This window comes from Thamnophis sirtalis, unplaced genomic scaffold, assembly GCF_051295495.1.
Source record: "Thamnophis sirtalis isolate CommonGarterSnake01/CBP01778 unplaced genomic scaffold, rThaSir2_p1.2 scaffold_1, whole genome shotgun sequence".
NCBI lineage: Eukaryota > Metazoa > Chordata > Lepidosauria > Squamata > Natricidae > Thamnophis > Thamnophis sirtalis.
In genome coordinates this window covers 105,930,120-105,951,937 of record NW_028261381.1, presented here as the reverse complement: position 1 = coordinate 105,951,937, position 21,818 = coordinate 105,930,120, and the positions used below count along the sequence as shown (strand labels likewise).

Below are 21,818 nucleotides of genomic sequence, written 5' to 3'. Positions count from 1 at the left end.
TATTTTCCTTGGCCCCAAATAACAATACAAAATGTGTTGTCAGAAATTACACCCCTCCCCCAAGTGTATTTTCTACACTAAGCTCTAAGAACAAAAATTAGATTAAAAGAAGGACGAGCAAATTAGTGTAAAAGTAAAGCTAAAGTTGTCGTGTATGTTAGTGTTAGTTACCTCTGGAAGTATTCTGTAATATGACTATTTTTTGATTGCAAGGAATATTGCCTTGCAGTTTCAGCTTTATAACATTCATACTTCACTTTCCCAGGAGTGAAAGAAAAATCTTTTGTCGTAATTCTTTTAGTACTACTTTTTACGTCCTTTCAAATGACATCTGAATAGCAAATGATGCAGTTGCTATTTTTGCAATGTAACTTACGATGCAAGAAATCTACCTCCTAGTGCAACGTTCTTTATTTTCTATACATAGTTCACAGGTCTCATCCTCAACCCACAGTGAAAAAATTACCCACTCCTCCGAGCCATGTGTTTTCCTTTCTGATCTGGACTTTCATAAAATATGTTAATACCAAGCAATATAATAAGGGGTTCATATGTAGGGAGAAATGTGTAAAACAGAGATCAAAGGGCAGCAATGCAAACTCAACACTGAGAATTAAATTTCTTAACATTGAAACAAATGCTCTCGTATTTCAATCAATTTGACATGTTTGCCACAAGAGAGCAGTATGATCCTACAATTGCCATAGGTCTCCATCTCCCTTTCCCCGAAATCCAACACTTCAGTTATAAGGACCTGGTAACCATTGTATATTCCTTTAATCAGTTCTCTGAAGAATCTGTCTCTTCTGTGGAGCCATCACTTTCAGTATCCACTTTCCGACGATGGTGAAGTGGCCTCCAAAGGGGACAGATTCGTGGTGAAGCACGAGAAGGCATGTTTGTTGCATCCCCACTTGCACTAGAAGTGGATACTGAAAGGCCTGAAATTGATGCAATCCTGAAAGGAAAAAAAACCCTGTGGTTACTTTAGTTTACATTTGTCATTATAAAAGTTTTAAAGCATACTGGGGAATATGTAAAAGTATCTATTGATCAATAATTTGCTAAAGAGTTCAGAGAAGAAGAATGTGATCTTCGGCCACCTTTACAATTGGAGATTGACCTCCTTTGCTTAGAAGCTCAGAAAATTGCTCCTATAGAATTCCTATAGAAATGGTGACCTGTTTTGAAATTTTCTTTTGCATGGACCAACATTTGGAAAAGCAGGCTTTCTCCTTTCTTGACATTCTTATCAACTGCACGATACTTCTTTTTTAAATAATTGTTATTAACATTTTCAGATACATAGATTAAAAAATGAATACAAGTGTAGGGGGAAAAGAATACACACACACAGACACACACACACACACACACACACACATATATATATATATATATATATATATATATACACACACATATACATACATACACACACACACACACACACACACCAGTGGTGGGTTGCTTATCCCGAACGGGGCCAGCAGTGTCCTCGTGCACGCGTGCAGTTTACACATGCGTCTTAGCGCCTGCGCGATGCTCCAGCTGCTCGTGGAGAATTGCGCAAGCGCTGTATGTGCCATCCAGCTGCTCGCAGAGAATCGCGCAGGCGCTGTATGTGCCATGCGCCTGCATGGAAGCGCAGAAGCCTTCAAAGACCGGTAAGGAGCGCGGATGGGCCCTTCGCTGTTCCTGGAAGTTACTTACTTCCGGGTTCGCCGACCAACCGGTTTGCGGGGACCGCCGCGAACCGGCTGAAATCCACCCCTGACACACACACATATACTGTATATAAAGAAATGACTTCCCCCTTTATCACAAGTACAATTTCAGTAACATCACCTCTCATACTGTAACACCTCTTTTTCCCATATAGCTATAAAGAAAAATTTAAAGCATCGTCATTCAGTCCTAATTTAAAACGTCAATTAAAATTTGTAATAAATAACATTTTAACCTTTAAAGGGCCAACTTTATGTTCCTTTACTTTGCTTTTAACACAGTAACTTGGGACTTTTTTTTTGAAAACACAACCAAAGATCTCTTCTTCCTATACCTCATCTCTTACATATAAAACAGATTTTTAAAGCAGTCCTTCAGTCTTGGCCAACAAAAATCCATTTAGAATTACCAAAAAAACCCCACCAAACAACAATATATCTTATTTTAATCTTGATCAAATGAACCAACTTTATATTCCATTCCTTTGCTTTTAACAATGCTGATCTTTCATCTCTTTAGATAATGTCCCAGTATTTGATTTTTTTTTCTTTTTGTCTCCTCAAAAACTTTAATGCATCTCTTTTGTAGATGCAAAATAAGTTATTCAATGCAAAAGTTATGAGAAAGTTATAAGAAAGTTAGCCAATGTATAAGTTGTTATAAGAAAGTTAGCCAATTCAGTATAAGAATGAATAATAAAACCTCTCAGAACGGCAAGTTTTATTACACTGGGTGAGTCTCTTTCAATCCTCAGCAAAAGTAGTTTATGCAAGTTTTAAGGAGATAAAAATGTTTTAGACTAAACAGCCAAAGAGTGATTAGAATATTGATTTTGGAAAGTTATAAATGGTCTAAGGGGGCAAAAATTAATTAGAAGAAGACATCCTGTAGGTTGTTTAAAATTTTATAAAAATATGTGAAAAGAATTTGTAACTTTCCTGGGAAAATGCTGTTAATTAGAAAAAACATGAGAAGACTTTGAAAGTTGAACACTAAAGCAAACTAGAAAGAACTAAAGATCAAAATTATAGGAGAAGAAACTCACTAATACAGAATGGAGCAAAATAGTTTTAACTTTGGAAAAATTTAAGGGTATTTGGGAACAATGCACTCAAGTTACTCTTAAGATTGTCTGTTATCAAAAATGGATTTAAAAGCAGTTATGAACTGTTTTACTGGGCAAGACGGAGAATGAGACTGATTTGAAATGACAGGTTATAAGAATGATATGGAAGCTGTTACCTGGATATATAAATGAAACTGGCTGATGTCTTAATAATTAAAGGGATATACAAATAACAGAAGAACTTTCCAATTAACTTCAACTCTACCTGCCATGTTTTAGAGTGAAAGGAAAAATTACCTTTGCTGTTACATTCATTGCAAGAACTCTCATGTGACAGCTAAAAGGAAAAATAATGGTGCCCTAGCCATTCAGTTGTTCTCCATTTTAAAAATACTTACAGTTTCTCTAATTCCTGATCCATAACTGGGTCAATTAGCAACTCTGCTTTCTCAGGAAGAGCTCCTGAAAATGAATAGCAAAGAGAAAGCTCAATTAAAATTCTAAAGCAAGAATAAGTATCTATATACCATAATACTATGGAATCTGAAGTGAATCCACCCATGAAAATGGAAATTTAGGAAGAGGAACATCTGTTCAACAATTCCATGGTGGAATTCATGCTGTAAACTGCTCTCTGCATGGCTTAGGTTTGTTAGCCTTCTTCAAAAAGCAATTGAATTCGTAGATACGCATCCTGCCAACTGCCCGATCACCCTTTTCACTATTGCTACATTTGGAGTATCTTGTCCTACTCCTACAGGAAACATTTCTGTAGCAGCACAGCATCCTGTTAGCTCAGTGTGAGGATGGCCTGTTGAGGCTGATGTCCTTCAAACAATCATGTCATTGCATGTTGCATTGTACATGAACTTCCATAAAACATAAAGGAACGAACAACCTAAGAGTTAATTTTATTTTTTTATCTATATCTATAATAGCTTCCCATCTCTACAAGAATGCCCTACTTGTCTTTCGCTTTAACAATCAGCACTGTAGCTCCTACAATGTCTTAGTAGTAAAATATGCGAAATTTAAGACTTTTGCACTAATAAGGAAGGTTATTTGGTTTTCAAGGGAAAAGGCCAGAGCCCCAGTTGGCTGACTAATCAGGACCTCACTGACTTCCAAATAAGGGAGGCTGCTTTACCTTAGTAAGTAAAATATTCTACATCAATATTTATAACAGTCACTAAAATATTAAATCCACATACAGTTACATAACTACACTGAGGATTAAAAGCCTCCTTCCTCTCTTTAGAGGTTGGACCACTCCGTAACAGACAAAGAACATCAAAAGGGTTTTGCCTCATAAGGAAGTAAAGAGTTTGCCTTCTGATATGAGCAGAGAAAATGGAGTACAATCATGTTTTAAGTCCCTTCTTAAGAACATTTTTTTGGGGATGTCAAAATGCCAACTCTATGGTTCTTGTCATTCATCAGCAGCTTATAGCTGCAGCAGGATTGTTCATATGAGTAGAGAGGCCCATCTGTCCTGAACATATGATACTGCTTAGATATCTAATACTACCACTGGATGCCTAAATTTACATGGTTGCTCTTCCTTCCTCATTCCTTTCGCGCCTTGTCAGCTACACGATGAGTCCATGAACAGAGTTGGTTTTGGTTTTCATTCTTCGCATAGGCACCCTGGACAAGGATTCAGTTCATGAAGCATCAACATGATCTGAATCTAGCAGATTCAAGTTGCCAATTTCCTTAACAGCCTTTTTTCCTAGATGAGGAAAGGGAAACTCAAGGTATGGATTGCTTACTCCGTTATTCTATATCTCCTTTATACTGTATATTGTTCAAATAATGATCAAATATCAGTATACTAAAATATGTTGGGGGGGGAATAAAAAACTTTGATGAGCCATTATTTCATTTTTACAAGACAGTAGATTATATTGCTGTAAGACAGCCGTGAGGTGATCAATAAAAAATTTGATTTTAAAAAGAGTCTCACAATCCAGGAATGGTTTACAAGAGAGATTTGTGCAAAGAGTCTTGAACAAGTAGACATGAATCCAGATGGATCCTCAAACTGCATACCATTATTGTCTAGGGCAGGGCAACCTCATCCAGTAGCAAGGACTGGAGATATTTAATCTATGTTGCCCTCCAAATTCATTGCCACTCAGTCTTGCTAGGATTAAACCGAAGCCTTCAATCCAGATTCCAGAGCCTCAGTGCATCCGGAATGTACCAAGCAAAAGACAGTCCATGACAGCATAACTTAGCTGACAGCATATTATAAAGGCTTTGCCCTTTAAGTAAGAAGAATAGGATTGATTTATCCCTTTCTGTTCCTTTGATTCAGAGCCCTGTACAACATTCACATTTTATGCCCTAAGTATACTTATGACATGGCCTTCATTATCCCTTTTTTGCAACAGTTCTGCCTAGCAAAGCTTCACATGCCATATACTTCCTTACCACTCAAGTCACCATGAACAATTCTGCAATTCTACCCTTTCCTCATGATTAACTCTTCATATTTCCTGATGATGTTTGCAGAGCTTGTGCGTTGCAATGCTTGTGTATCCAAGACTCTAACGTGAACGTAACGTATCCACGTGAACTATATAACTATGTTGCTCTACTAACTGGTGTGCAAAAATGGGGGAAAGGCAGCCTAATCTTCTCCCTGCTGTATCTCAGATACATATTCTGTGAAGATAACATATATCTTAAAATGGAGAGAAGATTTTCAGATTCCCTGATACACTATTGCAAAGAAGTGGTCCACTGGGGTTAGCTGGCAGATGCACTTACTCTTATGTTTACCTTCCTTCTGTACAACAAATTGTACTCATATTTTTTTAATACAGTGTGGTGCATGGGACTAACTAAAGTCTGTTCGCAAGAACAGAATGCTCTTCCTGTCTTAGGTAGGGAAGTCTACAGAGATGAGTCTGCACACATAGTTCTTGGCATAACTTGGCATCCTCGGTATGTGGAATGCTTCTAAACTGTGTACGGCTCCCAGGGTAGCAGGTCCTCACAGAGATCTTTTGCGTAACTCTTCACCTTGCAGCAGTCATCCAAGGGAGAAACAGGGATGGAACCTCTTAATAAGGAAAATGTTCCTTCAGAAAGAAAGCTGCATGTGAGGAGGGAAGGAGCAATCTACACTTACTGTTTCTTCTGTCCTGCCTAATATCCAAAAAAGTAAGACACTCTTATATCTCTGGCACTAAAATAAGATAAAGATTCCTCTTGCACGTATGTGCTAGTCGTTCCTGACTCTAGGAGGCGTTGCTCATTTCTGTTCCAAAACCAAAGAGCCAGCGCTGTCCAAAGATGTCTCCATGGTCATGTGGCCAGTATGGCTACATGCCAAAGGCGCAAAGAACACTGCTACCTTCCCACCAAAGGTGGTTCCTATTTTTCTACTTGCATTTTTTACATGCTTTCAAATTGCTAGGTTGGCAGAAGCTGGGACAAGTAACGGGGGCTCACTCTATTACATGGCACTAGGGATTCGAACCGCCAAACTGCCAACCTTTCTGATCGACAAGCTCCAGGTCTTAGCCACGGAGCCACCACTATAATGCCAAATGAGCAAAAAGGGCTGCTGCCAGCCTTCTGCAGCCTCCATTTCCTGAATGTGAAGCTTGTTCTTGCATCTAAAGATCTCAAGGGTGCTCCAATCTCTTGGGAGAATTGGTAAACAATATGCAGTGGATTGGTGAATCAATATTGACAGAGGAGTGAGGCTGGGCTTACAGTCTGCTTGACAAATTCATCAGCTGGCTTTTAATCTCTCCTCCTCTTCCCTTTCAAGATGCTGGTGAGATTGGAGGCACAGTGAGGCCCCTGCCTGAAAGCGCTTTCCTTCCTCATCTGAAGCTCTCGCCTGGAACTGCCCTTGCTGCAGGGCTTTAGGGAGCCTGTGATCCCTTGCAGACCAAAGCCTATTCAAATTATCCCCGTGTGCAGGGAAGATGAAAAGGCAGGAGGGGGAAAATCCTGCTTTCCTTGCCAAGATGCCTGCACCTGTTACACTTACGGCTGCCCCGCAAGAGGCCTCAGTAGGAGCCTGGCTTGAAGCCAGGACAGGCCTTTCTTAATGGAAGGAAAAACCCATACACAATGGCGGCAGTAGGCAGGGCTTTCTCAGCCCATCTGTTTGCTTTGCACCTTACTGGAAGTGGATTTTGTACAGGCAGAAAGAAAAGCCCGAAACGGTGCAATCTAGGCATCGTCTTTACTTGGGAATGCATTACTAGCTAAGCCTGTTTACAGAAGGGATTGAGGGCTTGTATGCATGTTCCTTTTGATATATAATCTCTACGCTTTGGTAAACAGCAGCTCCAGTTGTTGGCAGGGGCTGGGAGGCTGGAAAGGGAGTGGAGTTTGGACTAAGACATATCCTTGAGCAGAGAAAATGCAAAGGTATCAAGAGCAGCTTGGATGGTTGCTAGCAGGGCCAAGGAGGCATGCTGTTATATTCAGAACCCCAGAAATGCACCCAACAGGCCCAGTGCTGATCTCCAACACAGATTCTGCTTTGGAAAAAGACACCCATTTTCCCAAAGCCTGATTTTAAGGTTGCAGGACAAATAACAATTCTGAAAGGGCGTAAGTGCATTGCTTCTGTCCCGTAATCATGATATTTCTACTGAAACAAAGTCTTGGCTTCACATAAAGTGTTTTTTCTTCTGTCAAACCACCTGGTCTGGCCAAATATGGGAGGGAGCATACTGCTTCCCTTTCGCCTTTCAGCCCCACTCCAGGAGCCTTCCAGGCAGTCACTTACACGACAAACCATTCTGTGTTACATTATATATACTCTGGATTTTGAAACAGAAGGAAATCAGGATCTCGGACACAGGGCAGAATGGTAGTTGCCCATCTCTTTCCTTGCTGCTGGAGGGTTATATCACCTAAAAATCTAATGGGGAGAGATGGGAATTAAGGAACATTTTTGTTTTGTTACGTGACTTGCCTTATTTAAATCTCATGGAATTGTTTTCCTTTAAATACAAACTTTTCTGGTATATACCTACTAACCTTGTGGACTCTGTATGCTTGACGAAGGAATCTAGGCCACCAAATTCTTAAAACAGTATTCACAGAAAATAAAGGACTTTTCATTACCAATAGTTTTGTTGATCCCATGATGCTTTGCAAGAGCCATCAGAAATCCATAGAAAGTTACTCTCTGTACATTGCTCAGAATTTCCTTGAGAATAGTGGCTGGGGGGCAGCTAGGCAAACAAAAGGAACACAAGAAAAACACTTGATATATCAATGTCTGTGAATGACCTTTCTTTAGACTCAAGATTGATCAAGCTGAATGAATTGAATCATCTACATCATGGACCCATCCTCCTACATTACTCCTACAATTTGAGAAATGTATCTTTCTGCAACAAGAGAGAGAATGGGCTAGTAATCCATGGGCACTCATGATTCCTTTTGACTTGAGAGAATCAAGGGAAGAGAAGATCCCAGCGGAAAGCATTTCCCAATTACTTTAAACAACACGTTTCTCTTTGGTGTTGAAGGAAATCTAGTTGGCCAGGCAGCAATTAAAGCAGGATTTGGGAAACTCTGGTATGGTGGCTCAACTCATTCTATGGGGATTCAAGAAAAGTTCTCCCCTTTTACAGAGCCTCCCTCTTTACCATTAACGATTGCTTTGTATTTTCCTGATTGGTCATTCCATTAAAGTTTTCCCCAGTGGGTGAATCTATGCATTAGACAAACTTTCAGAAATCATTCTATGCTTTTCCCATTTTTCCCTCAGTGGAAAGGCATGGGAAATGGTGGCAATTTAGTGGAAAATATGCTCTATTCATTTGCAAATGTGAAAAGAGCATCACTTCCAAAAAGTGGCAAATCATTGCTCGATTGCCCTGTACGTAGGAGAAAATGCAACCCTTTTCTTACTGTATTGTGTATTCTTTATAAATGTATGTTTCTGTGTTCTCTTTTCTTTATGACTTTTGTGTGTGCATGTATTGCCTTTCTTTCTGTATGTTTTTGGCGTGTGCACATGTATGACAAAATAATGATTGCAAAATTTTGTCCCATTTGACTTGGATGCTTGGAAGAGCCTTGAATCAAACTGAAGCAAGCTATTTAGTTGTTTGCTGTGACAGAGATTCCAAATACAAAGAAATACAAAGAAAAAGTCCAATCCTTTACGAGGCGACTTTTAAGCTACCTTTTTAAAATGCTTTGTTATATAGGTGACAATTTTAGGTTGTCATCAGAGCACAATTAGGACTGATGTGATGAAGAACAACGTCCCATGAAATCTTGCCCTTTTATCTTCACAAAATATATTATTTCCTTGTTTATTTCAGCTGCAGCTGAACTCTCTTCACTCTAAACCATTTCTTTCAGTCACTATAGTTTTTTCATTGTAAATAAAGTATAAGGTAAAGGTTCTCTTTGGACATACGTGCTAGTTATTCCTGATGTTAGGCGGCGGTGCTCATCTCTGTTTCAAAGCCCAAGAGCCAGTGCTGTCCAAAGACGTCTCCATAGTCATGTGGCCGGCATGACTAAATGCCAAAGGCACACGGAACGCTGTTACCTTCCCAGCAAAGGCGGTTCCTGTTTTTCTACTTGCCTTTTTATGTGCTTTCAAACAACTAGGTTGGTAGAATCTGGGACAAGTAACGGGAGCTCACTCTGTTGCGCGGCACTAGGGATTCGAACTGCTGAATTACCAACCTTTCAATTGACAAGCTCAACATCTTAGCCACTGAGCCACTGCGTCCCATATCAACTGGTGGGTTTCAAATTTTTTTAGAACCTCTTCTGTAGGTGTGGCCTGCTTTGTGGGAGTGGCTTGCCGGCAATGTGACTGGGTGGGAGTGGCTTGCCAGCCATGTGACTGAGTGGGAGTGGCTTGGCAGTCATGTGACTGGGTGGGCGTGGTCAACTTGTAAAATGTTGTGAAACTCACTTAACAATGCTCTTGCTTAGCAACCAAAATGTTGGCTCAGAAACTCTGGCATTTGAAGCACGCAAGTCTTAAAGCTGTCAAGTTACAAGACCCTTGCACCCCTAACCCTTTAGAAACAAAAGCCCCAGGGGTGTTCAAACCTTACAGTTTTAAGACTTGTGGACTTCAACTCCCAGAATTCCTCCTCCAGTCATGTTGGTTCAGGAACTCTGGCATTGAAGTGTCCAAGTCTTAAAGTGTCAAGTTACAAGACCCTTGCACCCCTAATCTTTTAGAAAAAAAACCCCAAGGATGTTCAAACTTGACAGCTTTAAGACTTTAAGGTTTAGATAGGACTCTTAGAGGCGGGCGGAGCAATTGGTGAGCCAGCAAATCAGTGAGCGGCGGGCAGGGCAAGAGTGGTGCGGACGGGCAGGGGGAGGGAGCTGGAACCGGTTCTAAACGGCACAGTAATTTGTGGAACTGGCAGGAACCCATCCCTGCATATAAAGTATTCTGGTTCTTAAAATGAAATAGTTCCCTTTCCATGAGCTTTTCTCAGAGAAACCAATGAATTAAATCGATGACTCTGACAGACCTCCCAAAATCTGTGGGGCAGAACTGGTGACAGCTGAAAATCTGTTGCATAATACATACAAAAGTCAAAACTTAATCTGTATCAATACCTGACACATGTTTGTTTCAGGAAGTAGAGGAATAGCACAAGACTGAAGATAAAAGGTCACATTTACAAGACCTTTTTGATATGGATTGTTTGTACCAAAATGTCAGTAAGACTCTTCCTTACCCTGAAGCCAATGAAATAGATACAACTTGTTGTAACCCAGCTGGCCTTACCTGTATTTGGATTTGTCACATAATGATTCAAGGCACTGGTAAAATGCAGATGCCTCCACTCCATCGACTGGACTGCACTCATTGAGAGCTTGACGCGAACGATGCTGCCCGGATGACGATGTAGGCACAATCACGGTGTTTGGGTTTTTGCCTGTCAAGAGTTCTTGATAGATGGCAGCCACATTTTCAATAAACTCTATTCAAAAACAAAGATGAGTTGTAAAAATAACTGATGAATGTATTATAAGACTATGTGCTGTATATAAAAGACTGCATGAACTGATAATAATAGATAATTATAATAATAGATAGATAATTAATTCTATTCTAGTTATATATTGTACTTTGAGAATGTTTCACTGTTTCCAGCGCTGATATGAATATGCAATGACCAATATAAATATGCAACTTACTTGCTAATGTAGTCGCTATATATAAGCATTCTCCATCAGACTTCACAATTTTCCTGTTATTTACTCCCAGAGTCTACATATAAGCAAGTTTTTTTTAAACCATCCAGTTCAGATGTGCAAAGATGTGGACTCCACTCTGAGTGTTTTGCATTCAGGTATATTGGTGGGTGACCTGAAAAAACCGTTGAATTTGGATAACAACAAAAATGTTATCCAAAGGTATAAGTGTGCAAAACTTTGCACGCATGATAGGAACCTGCAAAAGTATATGTACTGAATGTGAAGGTTTGGAATTCTCAGAGGATGAAACAGATAACAAATTATTGCTTTTTATTTTCCTTTTTATGTCAGTTTGAACTCCAGAATAGCATAATCTCCCTCATACCAGTGGTGGGATTCAAATAATTTAACAATCGGTTCTCTGCCCTAATGACCAGCTGGGTAGGTGTGGCTCAGTAGTCATGTGATTGGGTGGGTGTGGCCAACTCAATGTCACTCATGTCGACGGGCACTTCGCCTTAGCTGTTACAATGTAATAAGGGTTAAGCGGAGAGGCAGTTTCTGTAAGCAGGGAAATGAAGATTAGGCTAGAAACAACACCCGAATGTTACCTTCCTGCCTTCCTTACAGGATTAGCTATGTAAAGTGGAAAAAAACAAAATGAGATTTCTTCCAACAACCGGTTCTCTGAACTGCTCAGAAAGTTAAAACCGGTTCTGCCGAATAGGTGTGAACTAGCTGAATCTCACCACTGCCTCATACATATGACATGATTGTAGAGAGAAAGATGACTTGAGGAAAGGGTTATTAATTGCCATGCAATTGAACCTTGTTTCGATAGAGAAATAACAGAGAAACTTGTCTTAGGAGTAGGGAGTGAAATAAGCCATTTAGTACAATGCCCTCTGACATGATAATAAACATTTGCACACTATCATCATTATTACATTTTACTCTCAAATGAAAAACATTTATAATAACTGCCTTTTGCTTTCATTTAGTTCTCAACTGAGGAAAAACTGTACCTCAGAATAAAACAGCTGAGTCTGTTCTGAATATTTGGAATTTCCTGCACAAGCCTAAATACCTGTCAGCTGGCTTTAGCAAGAGGAAATTTTATGTTTTGTCCTAATACTATGTATCACAAAAGTTATTTTCTTCTTCCATTTCATTTTTTATTGCTTATTCACAAATTACCCAACCAAAGGTTCTAAAGTAGCAAATAAAGCAAATGAGTTTTAGAGATAATAGGTTTTATAAATTTACTTGGCTAGACTGGATCAGTTCAATAGGTTTTATTATAATTTTATACACTATTTTGAATTAGCTACTTTTTCATTTATTATATTTTCATGGATAGTTGCTGTTCTCTCCCTGTCTCTCTCTCATTCTCTTTCTCTTATACTGGTTATTAACCATAATTTTCAATACTGGAATTTCCTATATGCAATAGCCTTTTCTGAACCATGTGCAAAAGTCACATAGAGTTTATCTTATGTGTAGAATATGTAACTGTAACTCAACGTGCTGGGTAGCTGTCAACAGCTTTTGAGCATTTCTGTATGCTGATTGATGAAAACAAATCTTGTAAACACATTTCAGGAAGATTTGCTCTACTAGAAACAAGGTAACATAGCTTGAGGATACCCCTGAGATGCCTTCAATTTTCCCAACTTTAATCACGGGTGAAAAAATGGTGCCAAAACATGCCAGCTTTGTTTCCAACATCTCCCCAAGTAAGCAGGCTCTTGAATCTCCAATCTTCCTTAGATTTACAACTATTTCCCAACTATGGCCTGGAATCTGAAATATTTTAACAGAACTCTGATAGTTATGGAGACAGAGCTCCTTATTGGTAAAGCTACATTTTATTACCTTAGAATTGTTTATCAACGTTTTTCACCTCTTCAGTTTTTATACATTCATTACTCCAATCTAAACCATCCTTACGTTACCTATGTAGAATTACCATCCCTGAATTCATGCATACAACAGCCATCACAGAGATTGTAGTGTTGGTTTGATGCTTACAGGAATTAACATCACATGGGAAAGACCAGTTAAGTTTGTTTAATTATATGATAATGATTTTATACCAGGAGCAGTGGCTATCCTTCATTACTGATCTCAGTTTAAAGTCTGACATAACTTACAAAGTGTGCAAACATCTTGTTCTCTGACTTGCTACTAAAAGCATTCAGGTTGGTAATACCAGCAAAGCCTTTTCAATTGCCATTCCACTCTCATAATGTTTTCACTTAAGAAATTCTGTTGGGGTAGACATATACACATCACTGCTTTCTTTTTGGTCTTTACTATATATTTTTATCTGTTATCACTTATTTTTAAAGGTATTTTTATTGCAACTGCTTATTAAGACTTTCTCTAAAAGGCACAGTGGGAATATATTAATTAAAGTTATGTGCAGAATAATTCTCAGATATACAGAACAAAGCTTGACATATAGATTTTGGACAGCACAGTTTTTACTATAGAGCAAAATTGTCTGACCAAGGTTGTTCCCAGTACTATGCTATCTGATCTGTCTGATTACATTAATCACAAATGTAGTAAAGTGGGATAGACTTGCCTGAGTAGTAAAACTGGATCTGGAAGGCAAACAGGAAGTCTGAAAAAGACATCAAACAGTCCACAGCATCATCCATTAAAACAATCCTGGAATCAAGAAGGAGAGAGCTCAGCAACAGCCAATGTGATGTACAGCAGAGATACAGGGCATCGGAAGTGAAGCAGAAATGTTCGGGACTGATAAAAGGAGCCACATTTTGTTCTATAGCTCTCCAAATCAGTCCCAGAATCTGTTGTATTAAATCCGAGTTTCTTCCTAATGCTTTAAGACGGGGTGGGCTTCAAAAATTTTAGCAAGGGGTTCTCTGCCTGGTTGCTGGGTGGGTGTGATCATGGTGGGCATGGCCTAGTCTGCTTCATGAACCATGGCAGGGGGGGTTTACCCTCCCTGGGCTCTGGAGGTTTTTCTCAAGCCTCCGGGAGGGTGAAAACAGCCTCCCCAGGCTCCGGAGGCCCCTGGAGGCTGGAAACGGGCCCGTTTCCGGCCTTCCCAAGCTTCTGGTAGGGCCATTTGTTTGCCCTCCCTGAGTCTCCACGTATGCCCTGCACTTAGCTGCATTCAAAATGGGCTGTGTGGGGACTCCTGGGAGGGGTGGATGGGGCCAGCCAGGAGTGGAATTTGGGGGTTCTCCAAACTGCACAGAATCTTAGCTAGAGGTACTCCCGAACCCTGTGAACCCCCTACCAGTACCCTGCTTTAAGACAATCAAATGATATTTTGTTATTATGGCATTGTTGTTACTATTCTTTTTTTATTCCAAGAAAGTACCACTAAAGGCTGACTAACATATTTATTTGGTTTTTTGTTTCCTTATTTATTTAATGTAACCAACTAGCATTTTCAACTGATAGCTAATGCTGTAACTTTCAGAAAAATGGGATTCTACAATAGCAATTCCATGTCATGTTGAACAAGGAGGGTTCACTCCCCTCATCCATGTTCAAATGCAACAGAGTGATCAGTGCTGTTTCTGCCTTGTTGATTCTTGAAGTCTAACCTCCCCACCACAAGTCTTCTCTCTTGAACAGACACATCCTAGACTGCACCCAATATTGTGTAAAAAAGTCCACTTACATTATTTTTCCCTTCTCCTCCTTTCTGCTACAGCTCAAGAATTGCTTCCCAAGCCTGCTCTGTATGATTCCCAAATACTGCAGATATTTACAATCAATCAATCAATCAATCAATCAATCAATCAATCTGCAGCTACTCATCAATTTTCTCCAACACACTTCATATACCATTCCTAAAATGAAAGTCATTCAAAAAAGCAATCTAAAGTCTTGAAAACTAGATTGTCAAGAAGACTACAGTTCTCCTTATGAGCAGAGAATAACAATCTGCATTTCCTATTGCTTGTGGGTGGCTCTAATAAAATAATTTCATTTAAAAATGAAATAAATTCTGAAGAGACAAATGAGGAAATACTTGTTTTCTTGCTTTTGGAAAAGAAGCAATAGTCTATTATAAAGGGTAAAACTAAAATAAGATTACAACCACAAATATCTCCTCTGTGCTGTTTTAACCTTGGATGAACATAATTAATTCTAATAGGCAGACCACAATTTTACTGTCTTAATTTATAATGCTATTCCAACAGCATTAAATCTACAAAACCTTATAAAAACAAAGCCTGGAATACTCTTACAAAAGCTTCACAGAACAGTTGGATGACAAAGCAGCAATTATGGGAAGGAAGAAATTACTATGCCATTAATTTGCCAGCATTCTTTGGATAGTCAAAAGAAGCAAACAGAAAATGTCAATGCCACAGGAAAGAAATGCATTTCTTAGATACCATGTTAACCAGTGGTTCTCAACCTTTCCAATGCCGCGACCCTTTAATACAGTTCCTCATGTTGTGGTGACCCCCAACCATAAAATTGGTGACTCAGTTCCTAAGACCATCGAAAATATGTGTTTTCCAATGGTCTTAGGTGACCCCTGTGGAAGGGTTGTTTGACCCCCAAAGGGGTCCCGACCCACAGGTTGAGAACCACTGATGTTAACTATTTGGGTTGTCTAATTGTTTCTCGTTCTTTCTTAAACTCCTTGACCCAAACCCAGCTTTTCCTAAGATTTAGTCTCTTGATACTGTAATATTGCAATTTAACTAAATTTTAGGTATGCTAACTAAATCACTTTTCTAATCTTTCTTTCCAATGTTCACCTGCCTGGCTGTTCCTTAGTGTTTTTCCTCCCATAGCTAAGTATTGAGAGCTAACTATGCATCTCTGAATGAACTACCATAATGCTGTGACAATTAATACTCAAAATATGCATGCTCCTAGTGTTTATAACTCATAATTGTATATCATAGATATACACTGTGTATTTCAGCCTCAGATGTCTTAAAAACCAAAAATAATCTATCTTTTTGTATTAAAAACTGTTTCTAGAATATAAATCATAGAACCAGTGATAATTGAAGGCTCTTGTCCTTTTAGAATATATATTTTGCTTCCGATTCTTCAAAAATATGTTTAAAAGATATTGTTATAATTTTCTGCAAAGTAAACCCAATGTATTTTAATAAATTGCACTGTATTCAGATTCCCTTCATAAAAATCTTGCTTTTAAATTTGAACATATATGCTGGCTTTCCCCAAAATTTGCAGACCATTATCTTATAATATATTGGGGTCCCCACACCTGAGCCTTTAAGGGCAAAATGGTTGGCTGTTTTCCTGTAACTGCAGTTCTTCCAATGGATCTGTGCATAGCCCTTCATTTAGGAACATTTTAAAGCTGAGCTTTGTAATGGGACTTCATCCACTCCAGCCCATGGCCTCACCAAGTAATGCAAAGTACGTGGAACCAACACAGTGACTTGAAAAGAGTAAAATATGAGGTTACTTAAGAAGGACTTGAAAACCCAATTACAAGTAAACAATTTATAATACTTTGTAGTTTCTAAGCATTCCATACATGTATAACCATAAGTTCAGAAACTGACAAATTTACATCCTTGCCACCCGGACATTCCTCACTTATTAAGAGAGCAGCCTTCCTGCCAAATATTGGAAAAGCCCCCACCTAAACTAGCTGGGAAATAAGATCCTAAAACAATAGCAACCCAGTTGCTGAGATTTCTATACCTTTTTATATTTTCTTTCAATAAATCTTGTTAAAAGAAACTCTGAGAGAATCTTGATTTGAGTTAAAGTGGGCTTGGCAAGAGGGAATACTGCAGTTTACATACATCACAAGGTTAACAAACATCTAGAAAATGAAGCATCTGCTGCATATCATCTGAGAGAAGGAAGTCAGAAGAATTATGACCTGAGCACAGATGGAAATCAGTCACTGCCTTTGGCAGGAAACAGGCATCTGGTAAGAAGTTTGTCTCTAACTTGGATGATGTTAGATCAGTGTGAAAAGTACAAGGGTTCATTGATGCGACATAAAGAATTAACTGTTGAAAGAAGAAACACTTTAACAGTAAACAACATTAAGGCAATAGCTGTCATGATTTCAATTATTAGAAAGTTGAGTTAGTTTAGAACTCAGATGAGGTAAAATAATCAAAATCCAAGAATGAATGAACCAGAGATACAGGTTCTTTAAAGCTCAACCAAATCTGTGGAAAATTTCTGGACAGGAAAATGAAAAGCAGAGATTGTTATAATGTATGCTTAAAGAAGCTTAAACTCTGTGTTTTTAGAAACAATAAAAGTTATAGAAGGAAATAAATAGAGTAGTTGAATGGCTTTCTATGAAAGATAACTATCTGAAAAACAACCAAGGTAATCTTATAAGAACAGTTGCAATCTTCCTGGAGGCCTCCGTTTTCCTTGCATATCAGGTATTTCATAACTAAGAAGTGAGACTGCAGGCTATTAAATGCAGGATCGGAACACCGTCTCCCAACAGGAAGTTGCTGTGAAGGGAGAGAGGGTGAAAACATTTGTTTGCCATCTGAAGGAAATGGGTGACCCAGATGTCATAAAGATGCACTGAAGTTGGCAATAGTTTTGTAAGCCAAAAAGTAAGGATGGGAAGCACAAAAGTGAACTCCCATTTACAATTTTGTGAAACGTTATTTGTATCTTCCAGGATTTTCTGAGTTTTATATATTTGCAAAGAATATTGACAGATTTTCACACAGACCTACTGTTACATAAAGAGAATTTAAAAACCCACCAAAATTTAGTGCTTATTTTACTTATTTATTTCATAGATAACAAATGATGAGCCAGTGTAAAAAAAAGTTACTCCTATCTTCAGTTCAATATTTAAAATGGACATGGCTCAGCATTGCCCAGCGAAAATCTCTTACACTTTGGCCCCTCATCCCAGAGAAGTGGCTACAATACAGATACTATATCCATATCATGCCTCAATTAAAAGAGCAACTGAAGACTGTATTGATGTTTATTAGTCTGGATAACATTACAAAACTATATCTGAGGCTCCACTGGCCTATAGCTGCAGCTGTGGTCCTGAAATGCAAAAGATATAGGCTAGCCGTAAATCTTCTCAAGAGTTATAATTTTGTCAAAACTCTCCAAGAGACCATCATAAAATCATGCAAGACCTCATGAAGTAGCAGGAGGTAGAAATTGTATTTCATATAGTCCTCAACTTAAGACCCTTCATTTAATGACCATTCGTAATTACGATTGTGCTGAAAACAGTGACAACCAGTCCTTGCACTTACAACCATTGCAGCATCGATGTGGTCACAATTTGGGCACTTGCCAACTGGTATGTATTAACAATGGTTGCAGCATCCCAGGGTCATATGATCACCCTTTGTGAACTTCACAGGGCCTTCTGACAAGTAAAGTCAATAAGGGAAGACAGATGAGTCAATAATCTTGTCCTGATGGGTTTGTTCTCCTATGTTGTGCCATGCGTTTATGGCCATCAGGACAAGATTCAGCGGTCCATTTGCTTTTAAAAGACAAAAGCTACTCTTTTGAACATAGCAAAGTCCACATTTTGGACAGAGAGTACCCTAGTTTGAAAGTGGGGTCAAAGAGGCCAGCCATGTCGAAATTTAACAGCTCTCTTTCAACAGAGGGGGGGGGGGATGTGACATCATCTATTTCCAATCTACAACACAGTTCTTTCAGCAGTTCCAAGAAGGCTCCACACCCATTTGCACTACTCAGGTAACCCGAAGGACACAGATAAAACTCCAGATGGCCTTAACAACTGGTTAAAAGACTGCAAATGACCAGCTGTCTGCAAGGAGTATAAATCCTTCCATTCCTCACCATCCAGTGAGAGCTGAAGAAGTTTCTTGGATGAAGGGGGAAACATCTTCAAAGAAAAACAAGGAAGTCCAGTTGCCTCTTGAAAAAAGCACCTTTAGGATTCACTGAGTTCACACAGAAACCTAAATCTTGGAGAACAGAGGAAATGAGACAGATGGCTGAATCAAGATGGGAAAGGATAAGCCCTATGAGAAACTTAGATATACCAAAAACTGAAATATTTTGATCCAATGGAGTTATAGAATTACTAACATGTACTTGGTACTTGACTGGAATATAATTTTCAAAAAGAATTTTGATTACAATAATAAATATTATTACAAATAAAACTTACAGGAAGAGAAGAGATGGGGGGGAAATAACAAAAGTGCAAGAAACAAAGAAAGAGCATAAGAAAGAAAAAGAAAAGAAATATATAAGGATGTGACTCCCAACCATCATCACAAGAAATATAAATAAATTTACGAACTCTTCGTCCCCTATGAAGTTACAAACAGAAATCTCTTCATGCCACATCCCATCCCTTTTCTATAGGCAAATTAATAAAACATCAGCTTTTTGATCCTGGTGTCATTCAAAAATAAAGGGTTGCCAGAACTTTGTAAAAATAAAAAGGTCTTATTTAACTAAAGTCCCATATCCTGGAAAAGTATGGAAATTGCTGAACTATATTATAAACAAAACTTAGGGTATTTGCCTAAATAAACAGTTATGATGTTCTCATGGCTAAAACATAATCAATGTCTGTGATTATCCGTTAGAATGAATCCTAAGTTTCATGAAGATCTTGCTTTATTGAGCATGATTTAGAATTACAACATCTTCAAACCCCTGAGAATCTTCAATGACTTTGGACTAGAACAGTTAATAGAAGTAGCTTAAGAAAACTAAGTGGAGGGGGGGTGGGAAGGAGGTGGAAGAGCTACAGGACATATCTGCAGGAGAAGCTTCCCTCCCTGCCACTCAGAGCAGCTCAGTTCAGTGAGGCAGATTCAAGCATGCAGAGCAGCTTGAATTAATTACCGCGAAGAAGAAAGGCTAAGGCTAAGAGGGTCCCCAGGAGAAAAGCTACTATTTAATACAAAACCCTTTGAAGATGTCAAACTCCTTCTGTTTTATTTATTATCTCCCAGAAGCCTCCTCCTGGTGCTGTCTGCTAGCAGCTCCAGTTCTTATCCTTATTACTAACCGCATTACAGAGGTGGTCAACAGCCACAGGAAGGAGAGGCTGGCACACAGAGCATCTTCCATCTCCCAGGCAATAAAATATAGCCATTGGCATCTTCAAGCCCTGGAAACGCTAAAAGCCCTTGGCTGAATTCTGTATCACATTCTTTTTTACCTTTTAGACTGCTCTTAATAAAGCAAGAAGCATCAATGTGAGTCATGAGAGTTTTTACGAATATTTCTATTTCTAGAATAAAGAAAAGGCAAAATACATAGAATGCACAGAGAACTTTTCTGTATTTTTATATATTGACCTCAATGACAAATTGTCAGGTTTTGGCAACGGAATAGGTATAAGTCTACTCTACCTCACAATTCTAAAGAGCTGTAAAATATTAATGGAGAAGTAAAATTTGGTGCAATTAAGTGACAACAAATTAAGTTATACAAGGAAATTATTCTGGCCTGAAAAAGTACAATATTCAATTGGAAACTTCCCCAAGAGTTTGTGATCTAATTGCTCAAGAGGATTTGTTGAGGATTGTTATTTGTAGGAAAATGGATGGCAGAACTTGGAGAGGGAGTAAAAAGAGGGATCAGCCTAGAGTAGTTAGTCATAAGCAAACTAAGTCCTAAGTGAACACCTAACCAGTTGTTGATCATTAACTGAGAAGATTCCTGTGCACAGGCTTTTAGCAATAAATCAGATTAATTGAACCTTCAGGTATGAACCTGGTCTTTCATGCCTGACATATTTCCTCAAATGACTGTATAAGTGGAGTAACAATGGAGTACTGCACTGCCTTGTTTATGGATCTCCTAAAGTACTGTGCTGAGGGAAAATCTTAGTGCAGGCGCTCAACGAAAAAGTATGATCCTAATTTAGAGCAAAATCCCCCTGAAGAGGAATGAGAAGGTATGAGCTCTTCAATATAGGGGTGTCTCAGATAATAAGAAAGTAAATCCTTCTCTTAGCATATTTTAATAATTCATTTCATAAAAAGAATGATAATTAAATTTTTCATTTCATTTTTAGGTGGCTCTAATGATATATATATCATTGAGCATGATTGTTTAATGACCCTATGGTGAGTAGACCAATAAACCCCTTCTGGGTGCCTGTTATCCTTACTGCTCGGAGACGTCGGGCATATGACGCCTTAATTGATTCTGGGAGTACTCGTTGCCTCTTAAGTCTAAGCATTGTGGAGGAGTTAGGGATAGAAGTTTGAAACCTGTTCTGTCCCCTACGGTTTACACAGGTAGATGGGTCAGTGTTGGGTGGGGCACCAGCTACCCAGGTTACAGAGAAAATCAGACTCGAGCTTGGGGACCATTGGAAGTTAATCCGGTTTATCGTAGTGCCACAGATGATGGAAACTGTGATACTTGGCCTTCCATGGGTGGATAAGTGGGGCCCCCTCATATGGTGGGGGGTTGTCGGTGTATACGCATTGGGGTGGGCCCTGCACCACCGCCACATGAACAGCTAAGCACAGGAAGTTGGCTCACAGGGAATGGTCAGCAGCAGGAGGTAGAAATGTTGAAGGATGTGGACCAATTGGTAGGGGTCCCAGAGGATTACATCGATTTAGCTGAGGTTTTTAGTAAAAAAGAGTGCAACATTCTCCCTCCACACTGTTCTACTGACTGTGCTATCAAAATCGTGCCAGGAGCCAAGCTCCCCAAACCAAGGATGTACTCTATGAGTTAGAGAGGATGGGAAAATATATTGACAAAACTTGGCACGGGGTTTTATACAGCCAGCAAGATCCCCTATTGCAGCCCCTGTGTTATTCAGAGAGAAAAAGGATGGTGGTTTGTGTCTATTTGTAGACTTTCAGGGTATAAACGGAGTGTGCGTAGAGCA

The 21,818-nt window shown here is 39.0% G+C and overlaps 1 protein-coding gene across 3 annotated transcripts in view; it reads right to left on the bottom strand.

Annotated features, from left to right (window-relative positions):
- Positions 1-389: 389 nt before the first annotated feature.
- CSTPP1 (centriolar satellite-associated tubulin polyglutamylase complex regulator 1) overlaps positions 390-21,818 on the bottom strand; it is a 138,845-nt gene continuing 117,416 nt past the window's right edge. For all 3 annotated transcript variants that reach the window (XM_087720481.1, XM_087720488.1, XM_087720496.1), the window contains 5 exons: positions 13,560-13,645; positions 10,557-10,752; positions 7,898-8,007; positions 3,193-3,256; positions 390-958 (listed from right to left, as the gene is read on the bottom strand). In XM_087720481.1, coding sequence (XP_087576607.1) covers positions 781-958; positions 3,193-3,256; positions 7,898-8,007; positions 10,557-10,752; positions 13,560-13,645 — 634 coding nt within the window. In that variant the 3' untranslated portion in view covers positions 390-780. The remainder of the gene's footprint in view (positions 959-3,192; positions 3,257-7,897; positions 8,008-10,556; positions 10,753-13,559; positions 13,646-21,818) is intronic.